At 35.6% G+C, this 15918-nt stretch overlaps 1 protein-coding gene across 1 annotated transcript in view; it reads right to left on the reverse strand.

Annotated features, from left to right (window-relative positions):
• LOC136029512 (lysosomal-trafficking regulator-like) overlaps positions 1 to 15918 on the reverse strand; it is a gene marked incomplete in the record, with an annotated part of 247841 nt that overhangs the window by 97776 nt on the left and 134147 nt on the right. The window contains 4 exon segments of the mRNA XM_065707957.1: positions 417 to 620; positions 6334 to 6498; positions 10912 to 11064; positions 13749 to 14018. Coding sequence (XP_065564029.1) covers positions 417 to 620; positions 6334 to 6498; positions 10912 to 11064; positions 13749 to 14018 — 792 coding nt within the window.

A 15918-nucleotide genomic window follows, 5' to 3' on the forward strand; every position in this document is an offset into this window, starting at 1 on the left:
ACAATATTCTTTTTTTTTCTTTCGTTTTTTTATGTGTGTGTGTGTTACTCCAAATATTATATTCATGTATAGCATGTATGAGAAATAAACAGCAATACGTATCTAAAAGGGGAGACTGTTACAAAAAGGCACATAAACTACTATCAAAAGATAACATCGTCAAATGTTATACATAATTTGGATAAAAAGGAGTAGTTAGGATATAAAAGGGACGTAAAAAAAATAATCTCCAAGAGTTTTCCTTTAAACAAAATAATTTTACTTCCTATGAAATTCAAAAAAATAGGAATGCAGACAAACAATGCAACCCACAGGAGAGAAAACTAGCTCATAATCAACCCTTAACAATTACTATTGCTAAAAACAGATTTTTTTTTTTTGTTTTATAATATAATATGTAAATGATGTTATCAAACCTGAAAAGAATTTATTCCAGTCATGGAAACAAGTCGAACAGCTACGGTAGACAAGAGACGAGCAAGGTCATCAATCAAAATTTCTTCCTCTCTTTGGCCAACCACATCTGTTTCATTTGGTGCTAAATAAGACACTGAATGCAGGCAAGTAACTGCACATTCAACCAATCCAAAATCGATAAGGGCAGTCAAAATCATAGGCACCTGGAACGGTTAAATTTAGTCTTTGACTGCGTAATTGAGGGTTCCAATTTCTGCGGGTCTCTCCGTATATTTTATCTTAATTGTATATATAAAGTATATATGCTTTATATATATACTACGTATGTATAAAATTTCATATTAATACAAAGATAAAACTCAAATGCGAATTCAAATCAACTTTACAAAAGAGTGCCCTATCTACCAACAATTACAAAAATTGGGTATTTCGATTGAAGTGCTGACTAACAATTACCGCTACTACACATGATCATCAAAGCATCAAATCACTTCAGCCTAGTACAGCTGCACGCACTCCTTTTTCACCCACTTCATTCACCATCATTCACCCACGAAATTCTAACTTCTTTTAGATATTTTTGGTACTTGTCAGTTATCCCGACCACACACAAGTTCTTAATATGAATTAAATAAAAAAACTAGTTTTTTTAACTGAAAGTAAGGAGCGACATTAAAACTTAAAACGAACAGAAATTACTCCGTATATGAAATGGGTTGTCCCCTCCGCAATCCCTCGCTCTTTACGCTAAAGCTTTTAATTGTTTTAAAAAGTAGAAATGTGGCAAAGAGTCAAACTTTAGCATAAAGAGCGAGGGATTGCGGAGGGGACAATCCATTTCATATACGGAGTAATTTCTGTTCGTTTTAAGTTTTAATGTCGCTCCTTACTGTCAGTTAAAAAAAACTAGTTTTTTTTATTTAATTTCTGAACGTTTTTGAATTAATGCATGTTTGATTTTGGCTCTCCGCACATAAATTATTGAAATGAAATTTGTATATTAATTTTTTTTTTGGCTAAATGGCTTTCTCTTAGTTTTGATCAGACGATTTTGAGAAATAAGGGGTGGGAAAGGAGGCCTAGCTGCCCTCCAATTTTTCAGTTACTTAAAAAGGCTACTAGAACTTTTAATTTTTAACAAACGTTTTTATTAGTAAAAAATATGCGTAACTTAAGAATTAACTTACGTAACAAACTTTTATATTCTTATATTTTTATTATGTTTACGAGGGGGTTTGTATTCTCGTTAATACCTCGCTCTTTACACTAAATCGTAAGTTTTGTCCCAATTCTTTAAGAATGACCCCTGAATCAAAAAGGCCGTAGAATAAATAGTTGAAATTACTAAAAATACTTTAGCATAAAGAGCGAGGTATTTGCCTCCTCCTAAATACCTCGCTCTTTATGCTAAAGTATTTTTAGAATCCCTCATATGCGTAATAATCTCTGTTCGTTTTAAATTTCAATGCTATTCCTTACTTTCAAATGAAAAAAACGTTTTCATGTTTATTTTTTCATTGTTTTTTTTTATAGTAATGCTAGAAAATCCTGCGCCGTTTTCATTGAATTTTTCTTCCCCCATTACATATTCCTCCAAGGAAATATCCTCCCACATAGCCCCCTCTCATCAACTCCACCCCCCAAACCAAAAAATCCCCCTGAAAACGTCTGTACACTTCCCAATAACCATTACTATATGTAAACACTGGTCAAAGTTTGTAACTTGCAGCCCCTCCCCCAGGGATTGTGGGGGAGTAAGTCATTCCCAAAGACATATTTATTATGGTTTTCGACTATGTGGAACAAAATAGCTATCTCAAAATTTTATCCGTTGACTTTTGGAAAAAAATTAGCGTGGGAGGGGGCCTAGGTGCCCTCCAATTTTTTGACCACTTAAAAAGGGCACTAGAACTTTTCATTTCTGTAAGAATGAGCCCTCTTGCGACACTCTGGGACCACTTGGTCGATACGATGACCCCTGAAAAAAAAAAAAAATAAACAGGCATTCGCGATTTGTCTTCTGGCAAAAAATACGAAATTCCACATTTTTTTAGATAGGAGCTTGAAATTTTTGCTATAGGGTTCTCTGATACGCCGAATGCGATGGTGTGATTTTCGTCAAGATTCTATGACTTTTAGGGGATGTTTTCCCCTATTTTCCAAAATAAGGCAAATTTTCTCAGGCTCGTAACTTTTGATGAAAAAGACTAAATTAATTGAAACTTATATATTTAGAATCAGCGTGAAAATTCTATTCTTTTGATGTTACCACGAACTGTTTGACAAAACCGATTTCTGTCTGTATTCAGAGCTAATTATCTTCGTCTCATTGAGATAAACTACTATCCAGATATATAATGCGTTCAGGGCGGCCTATTTTCCACAATTCTCTGTTGTAGTTTTCATTATATTGTTTCTAAAATATTATTTTTTTTTTAATTTTTGTATTTTTCATTATGATTAACCTAACTTCTTGAATGTGGTCGGAATAACTGACAAGTACCAATTTTTGCTTCTTCCCCGCCACATCCACGGTCCTTCAATTAACCTTCTTCCCGCAGGTCCTATTTTATTGTTGGACCCCAGGATCCACAGCTGTGTTACTAAAAAGAACGATTTTTAGTAGCCAATAAACATTTACCCGTAAAATTTGATTGAACCTTTTTAGTCGTACTTTCATTTTTGAACGAGACAATAGGATCAAATTATATTTCATTCTTTTTATCAACTCACCAACTTTGTCATGTAAATTTGTGAGCCATTTTCCGACCACTTTACTTTTAAATTTCATCAGTGCACCCAATGACAGTGCAACAACACGACATCAAATTTTTTCCCTCTTGGACAATTAAAACAAAACAAATGAGGAACTGGGCAAAGCAAAAAGTATAAAAAAAGTATCTTTATAAGAATTAATAGTGCAGCGGTAAGAGCAACAGCCGTGGTAACTTAGGTTCGAGCCTTAGATAAGACGAAATTTTTGTACAAACATAGAAATATTAAAAAAAAAGATACCTTGCAATAAAAGAAACGTAAAAAATACTTAATTACTAGCCTCGAAACTAAAGAATATTGGCAATAAATTCGGTTTATTCTCTCTCATTTCAGGCTATATTTTTCTTCATTTATATATGTAATTTTTTTCTTTATATGTATGCGTTTGTCTGTTTTTTATCTAGATGTGTCCTACCTCCACGCTGGTTAGATCTGAAACTCAAAATCAAATTTGATATCAAACCCGTTCTAACTGGAAACCAAGAGGGCATAGTAGTTCGAAATATGAAGCGTATAAATATGCATATGAATAAATACATTTTCTGATAATAAAATCAGAAGACTAAAAAGTAAAAAATAACAAATATAAAAAAAACTGTTTTCAAAAACTTATTTTTAAAATGGACTAAAAAGTAGAAAACATTTTTTTTAGAGAATTTTTGAATATAATTGAAAAAAGAGGGGTGCAAAACGGATGGGGATTTACATAATTTAATCTTTTTAACTCACTTTGCTGTATTTACCGATTTTTTCTATTTATGCATTTATAAACGTTATATTAGCTCAATCTGTTTTGCACCCCTTGTTTTTTTCTTATACTTATAGAGAAATAGATTTACTTTTTACTTTTTAGTTCTTTATAGAAAACGAGCTTTAAAAAAAAATCATTTGTTATTTTTTTTTTCGTATAAGTTTTGTTTAAATATAAAGGTACCCGAAAGAGCGCCTAAGACTATCATTAGAAAATTCCTCTGGGAAATATTAAGTACATTAAAATCATAGAGACATCTTCCTACACATTTTGGAGCCCTTTTGTTTCCGAAACACGCTTAACAACATTATTGTGGTTCCTAGAATCCTATTAATTGCCCTAGTAAAAAAAAAGTCAACCAACTTTTATAATGCAAAAAAAAGCGAACAATCGAAATATGAGTCGACCAAGGATTTGATAGATGTACGTAAAAAATATTATTAGAAATCTTTCTAATAGCCAAATTCAAAGGAAACGAGTTTGCAGAGGAAGATATGAGATCAAATCGAGCCCACCGCTTGAACAGAGGTACATGTGGTAGATTATACAGGTAGATTGAACCGAGGTACATGCGTCTCAGTAAATTATAGACCACGCCTATACTTGGTATAGGTGGTAGTTTTACAAAATCGCTGAATAGCATTAAATTTATAATATCAATTAGGCCTACAAGCAGCCGATTAGCTTCAACAGTCTCTCGTATATATGTTTGTAATTGTGGATTTTTTTAATTGCACATTTAAAGAATGTTTTATTTGCTTTTCTGAAAAAGCGTTATCGTACCTACCTTTTGCGCGAAAAGGCCTAAACGATCACTGCACCGAAATCTTTTGTGATAAGAAATTCAAATTGGGACGGCCAATATGACAGCCTATACGTATCATTTAGGATTTTTTTACGAGCCAGCGTGTTCAGTGTTTTCTAGGATTTCCAGCGTATTTTTTATATACGGTACTGTATTTTAGTTTACATTTTTTAGTTTAGGGTATTTTAAACTTTAAATTTCAATCTAATAGCAGGAAGTTCTCTGAGATAAAATAATAATTAATAACTTCTATTTCTAGCCTCTTCCTCAGAAATAACGCTAATCAACAATAGTCAATAGAGCCTTCGGCAAACAAAAGAAAGCAAAACAAACAAAATAAGTAAAAATAAACGGTCATTTACAAGAAAAAAGGTAATTTAGCGATATTCAAATCTGATTTAAGCATTATCATAGTAGTAATTTCCTGCTCAACTTTGTACCTAGAGCAGTTTTGGTTACAATTTCCTCTGTGAAAATTTTGGCAACCGATCTAATATTAATTTTTTGGTTTAATCTTAAGGTTTTAATGGTCAGTAAACATTTGACACCTCTACAAAATCTTTTTGGCAAAAAAAAAAAAAACATTTTCGCATGCTGACCAATAGTATTCGTTGCGCAGGTATGAATTTCGTGATTTGATGCCTTTGGGTAGTGGCAAATAAAATAATATAAATATTAAAATAATAAGATTCATTTATAATAATTATGTCCACTTTTTTTTGCCTGTTTGCTAGTTTATTTGTTCTTATTGCACCTTCATTTTTATAACCCAAACCAAACGAGATGTCAAAAGCGTCTTGACCATACTATGAGACTCTAAGGGACTTCTAGGGATTCCATAAACCCTTTTTGTGAAACCCCTAGTTGGTGAAACTTACATGTTGCACGTTACAAATAATCAGCATAATATTCTGATTATTGAATATATGATATACAAATTCATATATGTATATATACATATTTTTACAGCATACATATTCGGTATACAGCAGCATATATTCTGTAGTGACAATTACAAATTTTTCAAAGAGAAAAAAAAGGGAGGGAAAATATGTACCGATTTTTAGAAGAGATACAGATTTCCAGAGATACAGATGTACAGAGATACATCTTCTCCTCAGAGCCCTAGAACGAAGCCATCCAGGAGAATGGCTTCTCCTGAAGCCATTCTTTCACTGGCTACTTTGCATCACGATAATGCTACATTACCAATGGATCTCCGAATAACCACGGTTGATATCTTACTTCTGCCTATTTTAGCCACTATCTTAACTTTTCGTATTTAGAAGCTCTCTGAAATTTGTAATGGACACATAAAAAAGCAGCAAAAACATTTAAAATGAAAAAAATGTTTCTTCACGATTTTGTTTTGTTCATCCATATTTCCCCAGCTTAAAACACCAGATTTTTGCCACGTTGCCCGCTCTGTTGGCCATTGGTAATTTTGTCGTTCAGCTGGTGTGCATATTAAAACATTTGAATCCCTCCCTCGCTCACCCTCTGAGAAAAAAAATAACAGAAGCTAATGGCAACTCATTATAACACCCACATAACCTAACCTTCAGAGAGAAAATGAACAGCAAACCTTAATCATAATGTCTTTGATAATTCCTATAAGGTTGTGGAATAACGCAGTATCTTCGACTGAAGCCTTTAAACAGGACAAAGCAAGAGGCAATGCGGAAATTTGATATAAAGCTAATTCCTGCGGGAGCAGTGTTGCCACATCCTGAGCGTCTTCGAAGGAAAACTAAAAAGTAATACGAAATTTGGATTGAATAAAAAAAAAATATATATATACATTGGATCACTTAGCGTCGACCAGAAATAGAGTTAAACTGATAAATAAATATAACGATCATAAATAGCAGCCAATTCAAAAAAAAAAGAAATCATTAAAATACCAATAATTGCTATATAAAATTCCTTGTTTTAAAGAGAATAATAGAAAGAAAAAGCTCCAGCAACTAATTAAACATTCCTAATAGGTCAGTATAAGAATAATAGAGAATAATAGAAAGAGAATAATAGAGAATAATAGAAAGAAACAGCTCCAGCAACTAATTAAACATTCCTAATAGGTCGGTATAAGCAAAATTCTGAATTTTGCCTCTCAGTTCCCGTCTAAGACGTTGGATTACTAGACTTCAAACCGTACATTTCCATTTAGAAACATAAGATAATTTAGATCTCACACGAGTAGTTACGTGCCATGGGTAGTTGGGGTTATTCTGCGAAAGGGCATTTGGGTCACAATCTTGCATATTGTCCATAAATAAATGCATTAAAATCGCTTAAAATATTTTTATTTTTTGTGTCTATTTTAGTCTTATGTCTTAGGCTTCTAAGGCTCTATTTTTAGCAATGACACGGACAAACATATTAGGTTGATTGCAAACCCAAAAAAATAGATAAGTCATCCATTTCAAAGGAAATTAGAAAGTCTATTTTCCTATTTTTTCTGAAAATACAAAACAGAGATGGCTCTAAATGGGAAAAGCCACCTATATGAGTAAAACATTTTGGTAAAGCATTTCCAATAGTGAAACGACTTCTTCAGGAAAAAAACATCTCTAAGGTCCTGTGACGGAGCAGTAAACTGGCCTTGATAATGAATTTTTCATATCTCTTCACTCATACTACTGACACTCTTCAAACTTCTTGCACGAATAAGGTATTTCCAGAGGAAATTTGGGTAATCTTGTACATTTGCTGAAATAAGGCTTTTTTGCTAACTGCCGTCTAAAAAATTAAGCGACCATCGCTGCATTTTGAATCCTCTTTGGATTTTGACTACGGGGATAGCTGCCCTCTCTCCACATTTTTTCACCTGGCAAATAATAATACAGAAAATATTAAGGCGTAAACAAGCTTCTTAAAGAGGATTACCAGAAGACATGTTGAGGAGGCAAAATAGAATTTGTATCTTCTGAAGAATTGCATCAGTAATATTTCGGAATACTAATCTATCAGCCTTGTCCCATTCTTAATTCATAGCGCATTTATAAGATTTATGTTCAGTCGAGACATGATTCAGATTGATACTTACCGAGACTGAGAAGTGGTCTGAAATGAAAATGGTGTCGTAAAAACGTGTCTTGGCAGCAGTCATGTTTTGTGACGCTAGCGCATGGCCTAAATTAGAGGTAAAAACCCTCTTAGGAATGTACGTCACATGGCAATCCTTTCTGACGACAACCGGATCTTCATACACAATGAGAACCTGGTTTGTATCTGGTTGATTGATCATCCAAATTGCAGTTAAAGTTACCAACGATTGATATTCGCGTCGTTGGCCTACTGCTCAGGCATTAAGACAGATTGCGAGATCCCTGAGCAAGTCATTTTTTCCTTTTATCATTTCTGTAATCGATAGGAACATATATGTTAGCAATCATACTATTATCTGTTTGGAATGCTAGATAGGTGCTGGCAAAGTCCACTATGACAGCTGGAAGACCAATTCGGGCAAGGATAGCAAGGCCACCGGATGGTATTTCACGGTTCCCGGCACACCTAGCGCCATAAAAAAAATAGCTCATGGGAGTCGTAAGCTCTTTAGTTACATCATTCAGAGAGTGTTCGTGCATCCATATAATATCAAAATTGAGGGTAAACTCTTCGATAAAACAAAGCTTTTTAAGAATATTGCCATTAATGTTCCAAGAAAGCATGCTAGCTACTTTTGGCTGAGTCTAAAGCATTAAAACGTCCGAGTTCGCTTTGTTTTGGCTGCTTCGAGGCAATGAGTTTGGGACAGTAGAAGGAGTAGGAAGTATATTTGGTACTTTTGCATTCGACAAAGCACATGGGTTAATGCAGGAATTTGCAAGAATCGACGCATGCCCCTTCTCACCACAGCGTCCACAGTTCGATGTAGCTGTACATTGAGACGCTATATGGCCTTCCGTAGCCTGACAATTAGAGCAACGGTTTCACACGACAATCTATTTGACAATCGAAAGCCTTTCATATTCGAGCTTTGGAAGGTTTTAGCAGAAAATAAACTTCCTTTTGTGATTCCATGGAGACTTTAAACGACCTTCTTTGTCCAAGTTGCACTATTTTTGTCATTTTTTTATTAAAGATTGAATATTAGTATACTTGAAATTGTCAAAAACACCCTTTAAACGGCAATAAAGCCAAGCGTCCGTACAATGGTTGAGAGCTTATTTGGCGAGTTTGCATCAATTCCATAAATGAAGATACGATCACTCTGCTCTAGATTATCACTTTCCACCCGAATTGGCTACGTTTAAGCTCAAGTATCTCTCCAACTTCTTTCAGACAAATCGAACCATTAAAATTTTGTCTCGCTTGAGCTGAATCAAGTGTTTTGGAGGCTTTTTAGCTATCAGAGAGCACGTTGGATTGGGCATCGAGGCCTCCTGGCCTATCTGGGAAGGGGACCACTGGAGCAGGTATTCAAAAGCTTTTGCCATGAAATCACATAGTTTACGGTTACGCTCGTTATATTTAGCGGTCACATAGTTTACGGTTACGCTCGTTATATTTAGCGGTCAGCTCTGAGTTAACGGCATCACCAATAACATGTACTTCGATAGGTGAGATTATACCAAACTTTGGAATAGGTTTTTTCTCTCCCAGCGCGATAGCGAACAAGCTGCGAATGTCTATATTGTTCTGCTCGTCCTTTGCATGTTTTGTAATTCGCTCCTCTACACTTAACATACCAAGAGCTATTTCCTTAGCTTTAGCCACGTCATCTCCCCTAAAAAAGATCGGCGACAGCCTTTCAGATGATTAACTTTTGATCCCGTGTGCTCTGATCGTACTATGAAGTTCAACACTGTATTTTACAGAGAAGCATCAGCCATTGTAGCGTAGCAATAAATTAATAATCTGGAATCTGAACAACAATGGAAACCACCGGATCCACGCAGTATAAGGGAGACTCTTACGGCAGGTAAAACCGGCCTTTGCGACGAGGACCTGACCCTTTTCTGCTTGTGAAACCAGAATTTAGGGTTGAGTAGTATAATCCACTTATCACTATCTCACAATACACTTATGAACCGTAAATCCAGACCCGTAGGAATGCCAATATTCGTTTATCATTCAGTCCCTTTCAACAGCATAAATTAATAGCTTAGTGTAGTTTAACTTTTAGTCCGCAATTTCTACCATATATTTAATCCCCTTTAGATATTCACTTATTGACTACTGAATGAGAATCCATTTGGTACTCCAGCCGATCCCCAATACTTTCACTGAGGGGCCAAGGCACTTACCTCCAGAGGCATCCCTACCATGAAACCCCTAATATCCTTTCCACTGCAGTATAAAATTTACCCGTACCTATAATTAAGGGCCCTCCACGGTAGGTTCAGTTTAAAAAGAAAACTACCCACAGTATACTTCATTAATCTATATAAAAATGAAGGCAATTAGATTTCTCAAAGCCAAGTAGCCAAACTTGAATCTCTTGGTCATGGAGGCACGATAGAAACTCATCGACCAAACATTCAGGCTTGCCTAGAGAACCTTGACCGTCACTCTATGCTTATGAAAGAACGTTATCCAGCAGGGCTTTAGCAACCCAAGCTGCCTTTTTCGCTCACCTTAGAAGTTTCGTTTAGGCCACATTTACACCCACCCCAAACCAGACCAACCACACTCCCACCCAAAAGTTACCGGTAAAATTAAGAGAAAACACATGAATATGAAAAGAGTAAATCCGCATGAATTTAAAAATTTGACTATTTTAACCATTAAACACCTAAGACTCGGTAAAAACTGTCCCAATCCATGGTATTGAGGACTTGACCAGTTCAGGGTCCAATTATGCTGCAAATGCCATAAGACAATATGCTGGACATAAGACACAACGTTGTACATAACAAAATGATACACATAACATTACATAGTACACGCAAATTGCTACCAATCTTAGGAGCTCCTTATTCAGATTGGTGTCCAATAGCCTCTTTACCATAAATTCAAACATGATGACAGCAGCGGGAATTTTAAACAAAAACAGCCCCCCCCCCCTCACAACAAGCCTTAATACTTCTTGAAAGACATTTGCTACTACATAATTCCTTCTCAAATTTCTGTAGTGGAACAAACCCCCAAGTTTAATCCAATTAATAACACTGACATAATGGATGCATAAACAAACTCATTTCTCTTCCAAACTTACATTTTGTCCTATAATTATAGAAAGGCACATTTCCACAACTTCAACCGTAGCTGGAAACAATCCAAGCTGATTTCCAAGAAGGAAAAACCCATTTAATTTGACAAACTTCAGTAACTGCTCTTCGTTCACCCTTTGCAGGATGATGTCTAATACCTATAAATAAAACGGATATAATTTTTTTTCCCAATTTCGTACAATAATCATTCTTTTTGCCATTAAAATAAAAGCATCACTTATAAGCACAAACAATAATATATAAAAAAGAACAAAACGACAAAAGCATGAATGCACCATACTCAAAAATAAAATTCAAAGTTCCCATGCACAATAGCTCCATTGAAACCATTTACTTGGGATGTTATATCAATAAATCTAAAATAATCCACCAGAATTCTGTTTCGGTACCAAAGTCACAAACGAAGCAAAAACTTAGAGTATCTAAAAGATGCCTCACGTAGGGGACTAAAATGGTTATTCCTCAACAAGTGGGTAGTACCAAAAAGAACAAGAATAGCTGGGGAGAGCTAAACCTGAAGTTTTTTGGAGGACCATGCCTTTTTTAGCCATCTGGTATTCAATCGAAAGCTGTCCTAGAGAGGCTTTTTTTCATGCGAAAGGATTTTCCTAAATAGTCCACCTCTTTTTCCTTAAAACAGCGCAAATAACAGGCTGGCTCATTCTAATACGAATCTCAAAATCCCCCCGCCCCAAGCGCTTTACGGTTGAAAATCTTGGCTTGAATTTTGGGTAGGCTAAACGAATCTGCGGTAGCAAGTAATTCGACTTTAGTTTTGTTAAGCATAATGACAAGTCAAAACGTGCCCTCAGAAGCCGTGCCAGCGAGAAAATCCAGCTTATCTTTACGTAAAGTCGCTTCGCAAAGTTCTGGTGGTGAATTTTAAAAAGCCACGGCGGTTTCACATTTTTCACAATTGTAATTTTAGGTTTATATATTTTGGAAGCGATGGTTCAGGACAGGAGGTTTGGGAATGGTTAAAAATGAGATTACCAATGATGAGATAATGGAAATCCCCATGTCATTTGTTAAAAAAAAATCTATCTCCGAACAAATAGCTACTATCCGATGCTCTTTTTTTCAAAACATACAATAGGAACACCATTTTTTTAAAGATGATGAGAGAATGTCCGAATTCTAACTATGAAAATACCACACAAAAAACATTTTAGTTTCAAAGATGATCGTAGAAGTGCCTCAACTGTGTTTGGTGGAAAATTTCAATCAAATCGGATTTTTTTTTTTTAGGATCAAAATTGAAGTTGTATGTCCAGATAGTATTTGGAAATAAGTGCAAAAAGAGAGCACGTAAAATAGCCAGCATGCAGCCAGCAGGAGTGATGGGTTCTCCAGGAGACGTACAAAAATAAAGAAAACTAATGAAACAAACCTCATAAAACCTTCACTAGTGGACCCCCCCCCCCCGGAAAAAAAGGATTTCGCGTAAACCCAATGCGTTCATGATGTATCACTAGTCAAAACGTATCACAGGGGTATCACTAGTCAAGATATCTGGCAGGAGGAGATAAGAATTTACCTACTTGCTGGTCATTTTTATGGACTGGTTCGATTTCATTAATAATTAACATAATAGAATACACATTTCTTTCATATCGTAACGCTTGGAGGAGAATTGACCCCTATATTTTTCTACCCCCAGAAGCATTTGGAAACTAATTAATCACCTAGCAAAGTTACAGTTTTGGAGAAGAATCATATTCTAGAATTCTATTATAATTGTTTTATCAATACCTTTTCAACCTGAGCAAGAATTCGAAGCTTCCTGATTCATCAAGGGTCTTATCCCCTACCTATGTACCCCATCATTCCAACCTGAGTGAAAAAGTTCTTTATTGCCTAGTTTCTTTTTTTTCTAACTCTGGGAGATGCGTCTCAGAAATTTATAGTAAGTCTAGTCTAAAACTTCTGAATTCCTCAGTCAGAATGTCAACAAAATAACTGTCTTTCAAAGCCATAACGTTCCATGACGAAATTTTATATAATTTGAACCACTGAAATCATCCTGACCTCAGGAAAAAAAAAATTAGTCCTACCAGTGCAGGTAAGGACTAATAAGTTCTTCTCAGCCCTACTCAAAGCGCTTGAGCCAGCTTAGAGCCGGACAACAAGAAGCCTTCAGGATCTCTAGTTGAAAAAATATTTTGTGCAAGGCTTGGCCCATTTGGTTACTAAGTTACTTCTATGCTTGACAATGCTTTCTTATCAACAAGAGTCAAGGTCCTGCACACGTAATCTTAAGCCTATTACCTCCAACTGATTATAGAACCATGTCTGCAAATATTATACCGCATTAGGAAGGCAACTCATTATAAATGACATAGTAAGAAATGAGGTAATTCAGTTAATCAGACAAACAAACAACCCCCCCCCCCAAATAAAAATACACTATTAATCGGAATCCAGTGCATTACTGTGTCGTTTACAAGGCAATAATTTCTTCGAATATGCCACTCCTCAAGGTCACCGTTCAGCACTGTTTGCTGTCACAATTCGAGTTTCGCAAACTCCTGAAAGGACCACTCCGATGCCACTATGAGGCCGCGCAGGGATAGAAATAGAGGAAGGAGTTTATGACAGAGTAAAGACCCCAAGCCATCCCACCACATCGGAACAGCTCAAGCCTTTTATACATACTTAAACAAAAGATTCACCGGATTACTGTCAAAATTTGTATGCAATGGATTTCTTTTGCGTTGGGGCGAGTCTTCTAGATATAATTTTCCGTTTTCGAAAAAATGTGTTTAACGAAAAAAAAAGAAGAAGAAGTAAAAGAAGAATAAACTGATAACATAAAACAAACCTTTAAAACAGAGACTTTGATTCCAGGGTCGGGATTCTGACAAAGGATAATTAACAGCTCTGGCATCATAACATGATCTATCACATTCGCAATCATCACATCTGGCAAAACTTTTAGGGAGTCCCTGACGAACATGAGAAGCCCCTCAACCAATGAAATAATACTTGGCGTCTCAAGAGCACCCTTGAACTTGTTTGGCACAGCATCTTCATCTATCATATGCGACTGACTATTGTTGTGTGTATATACTTCCCAGGGAATGGCCTTTTTCTGAAAATAAATATCAAATACCATCTGTGCATTAAAAATCCGCTTAGAGAAGTCAGCGCTAATAAGCATAGTTTTCGAGGATCTTCAAAGACTATTGAAATTATGATCTTCAAAGCCTCTATAAGCGAATTTCTGAACCTGGAATGACAAAAATTAAAATGACAAAATCAAAATGACGAAAATTGTAATGCCATCAAGTTTGATAAACTTCTCAGAATATCGCGTTCGATTTATTCTTGGTCAATTAGACTTCCGGAAATGTGTTTTTGACACAACTACAGCCCGAGGATGAAATTTTAGCTTCGAGATTATCTCCTTTGACTTTTGTGTTTAAATTTTTAAGCTGGTGACCTGCCATCTTCATTTAAGAAATCAATTCGACCTATCTCTGACCGTAATAATCAGGATACCCTATCATCTTCGAACCTGCGCATACACATCAGCTGGGACGTATGATCGGTTTTTGCTCCGAATATAACATGTACATTGACATGAAATCTGACCCCAGATGACCTGAGAGGTAGGAGCTTCATTGCATCATCTAACAGTGAAGGATCACTATTAGCATTACAAAAGGATAGTTAATTTTTCCATCTTTTTATTCTTTTTTTTCCTCCATTTTGTTATGATGAAGTGGTTTCCATTTGGGCTAGGAGCTGGGACGTATTCGGTTATTTTTACTGAGTGATGAGAGGTAAGATCATGAGTGAAAGCAGGACTTGTGACCATTCTGAGCATTTATGTTTAAAAATATAAACATTGTGGTTCTCAAATGGATTGAGTTGTTTTTAATTATCTGCAATTTGTTTGTCTTTGTTTTGTCATTAAATCCATTGAATCCATTGAACCCTCTAGTAGTTTTACAAAATGACGCAAAGTTTTGGAAGTAGATCTAAATCCCTAGTAGATCTAACGCCAAAGTAGATCTAAAGTAGATCTGCCCAATAGGGCCAGAAGTAATTAAGTTCCAACACTTAAACTTTCCAAATAAACTTCCTAATTGTACAACTTGAGAACTCTAAGACGACAGTAGTCTTAATTCTGAAGAAAAAACTAATTTCGGCTTAGAACATGGCTTATATTCTTGGAAAGACCTTGCTAAAGCCTAAGATCTTACTTTAAATGAATCTAAGCAAAACAAGATCATATTCATTTTTGGGAAATTTAATTCCTTTTCTTAAAATTGCGCAACTTTTTCAGATCCTAATAGCAATGATGAGCCACATAACATTAAAACGCTGGTACGCATGATGTTGACTTCATATAAAAACCCCGCGAAATGTAGTGGTTCATTCTCTAAAAGATTTTTAAGTTATAGTATTATCGTGCCGTTGAGGCACGGTAATAGATTAATTAATGCTTAATAGACCGTTCGTAAGGAGCATTCAATGCTTCCTACCACACATTATTATATGTCTGACGCCCATTTTCAGGTGGTAGCAGAACTTTCAAGCTATTTTTCTGTTTAAGATGGCACAGTAGAAATATATAAGACGAACAGTAACGTTCTCCAAAAATGATGCAACATCACATACCGTTCACACAAAGAGGTGCGTTGTGGAAACATAATGTGGTGCGTTTTCCTCACTGCATCGCCGCAGCGGTGAACCCGCAGACTCTGCTCACATCAAAAGTTACATTTCTTTGCTACTTCATTATGGTCCTATATTCCAAATTTACCAGGATTTATTTAGTTGGTCACTTTTTCTGCATCTGAATCAATAAATTCAATTTTTAAACAAGTTTGCCCTGCATGATCCCTGACATAAGATAATGTATTTCCCTATGACTCTGGCCCAGCTACAATTCACAGTCTAGATTCACATAGCCTAGGCTGGGCTATTAAAGTAAAATTACCAAATCAACATTTGCATTTGTCAAAAAAAGGGTGGGAACACAA

This window comes from Artemia franciscana, chromosome 7 (assembly GCF_032884065.1).
Source record: "Artemia franciscana chromosome 7, ASM3288406v1, whole genome shotgun sequence".
NCBI classification, from domain to species: domain Eukaryota; kingdom Metazoa; phylum Arthropoda; class Branchiopoda; order Anostraca; family Artemiidae; genus Artemia; species Artemia franciscana.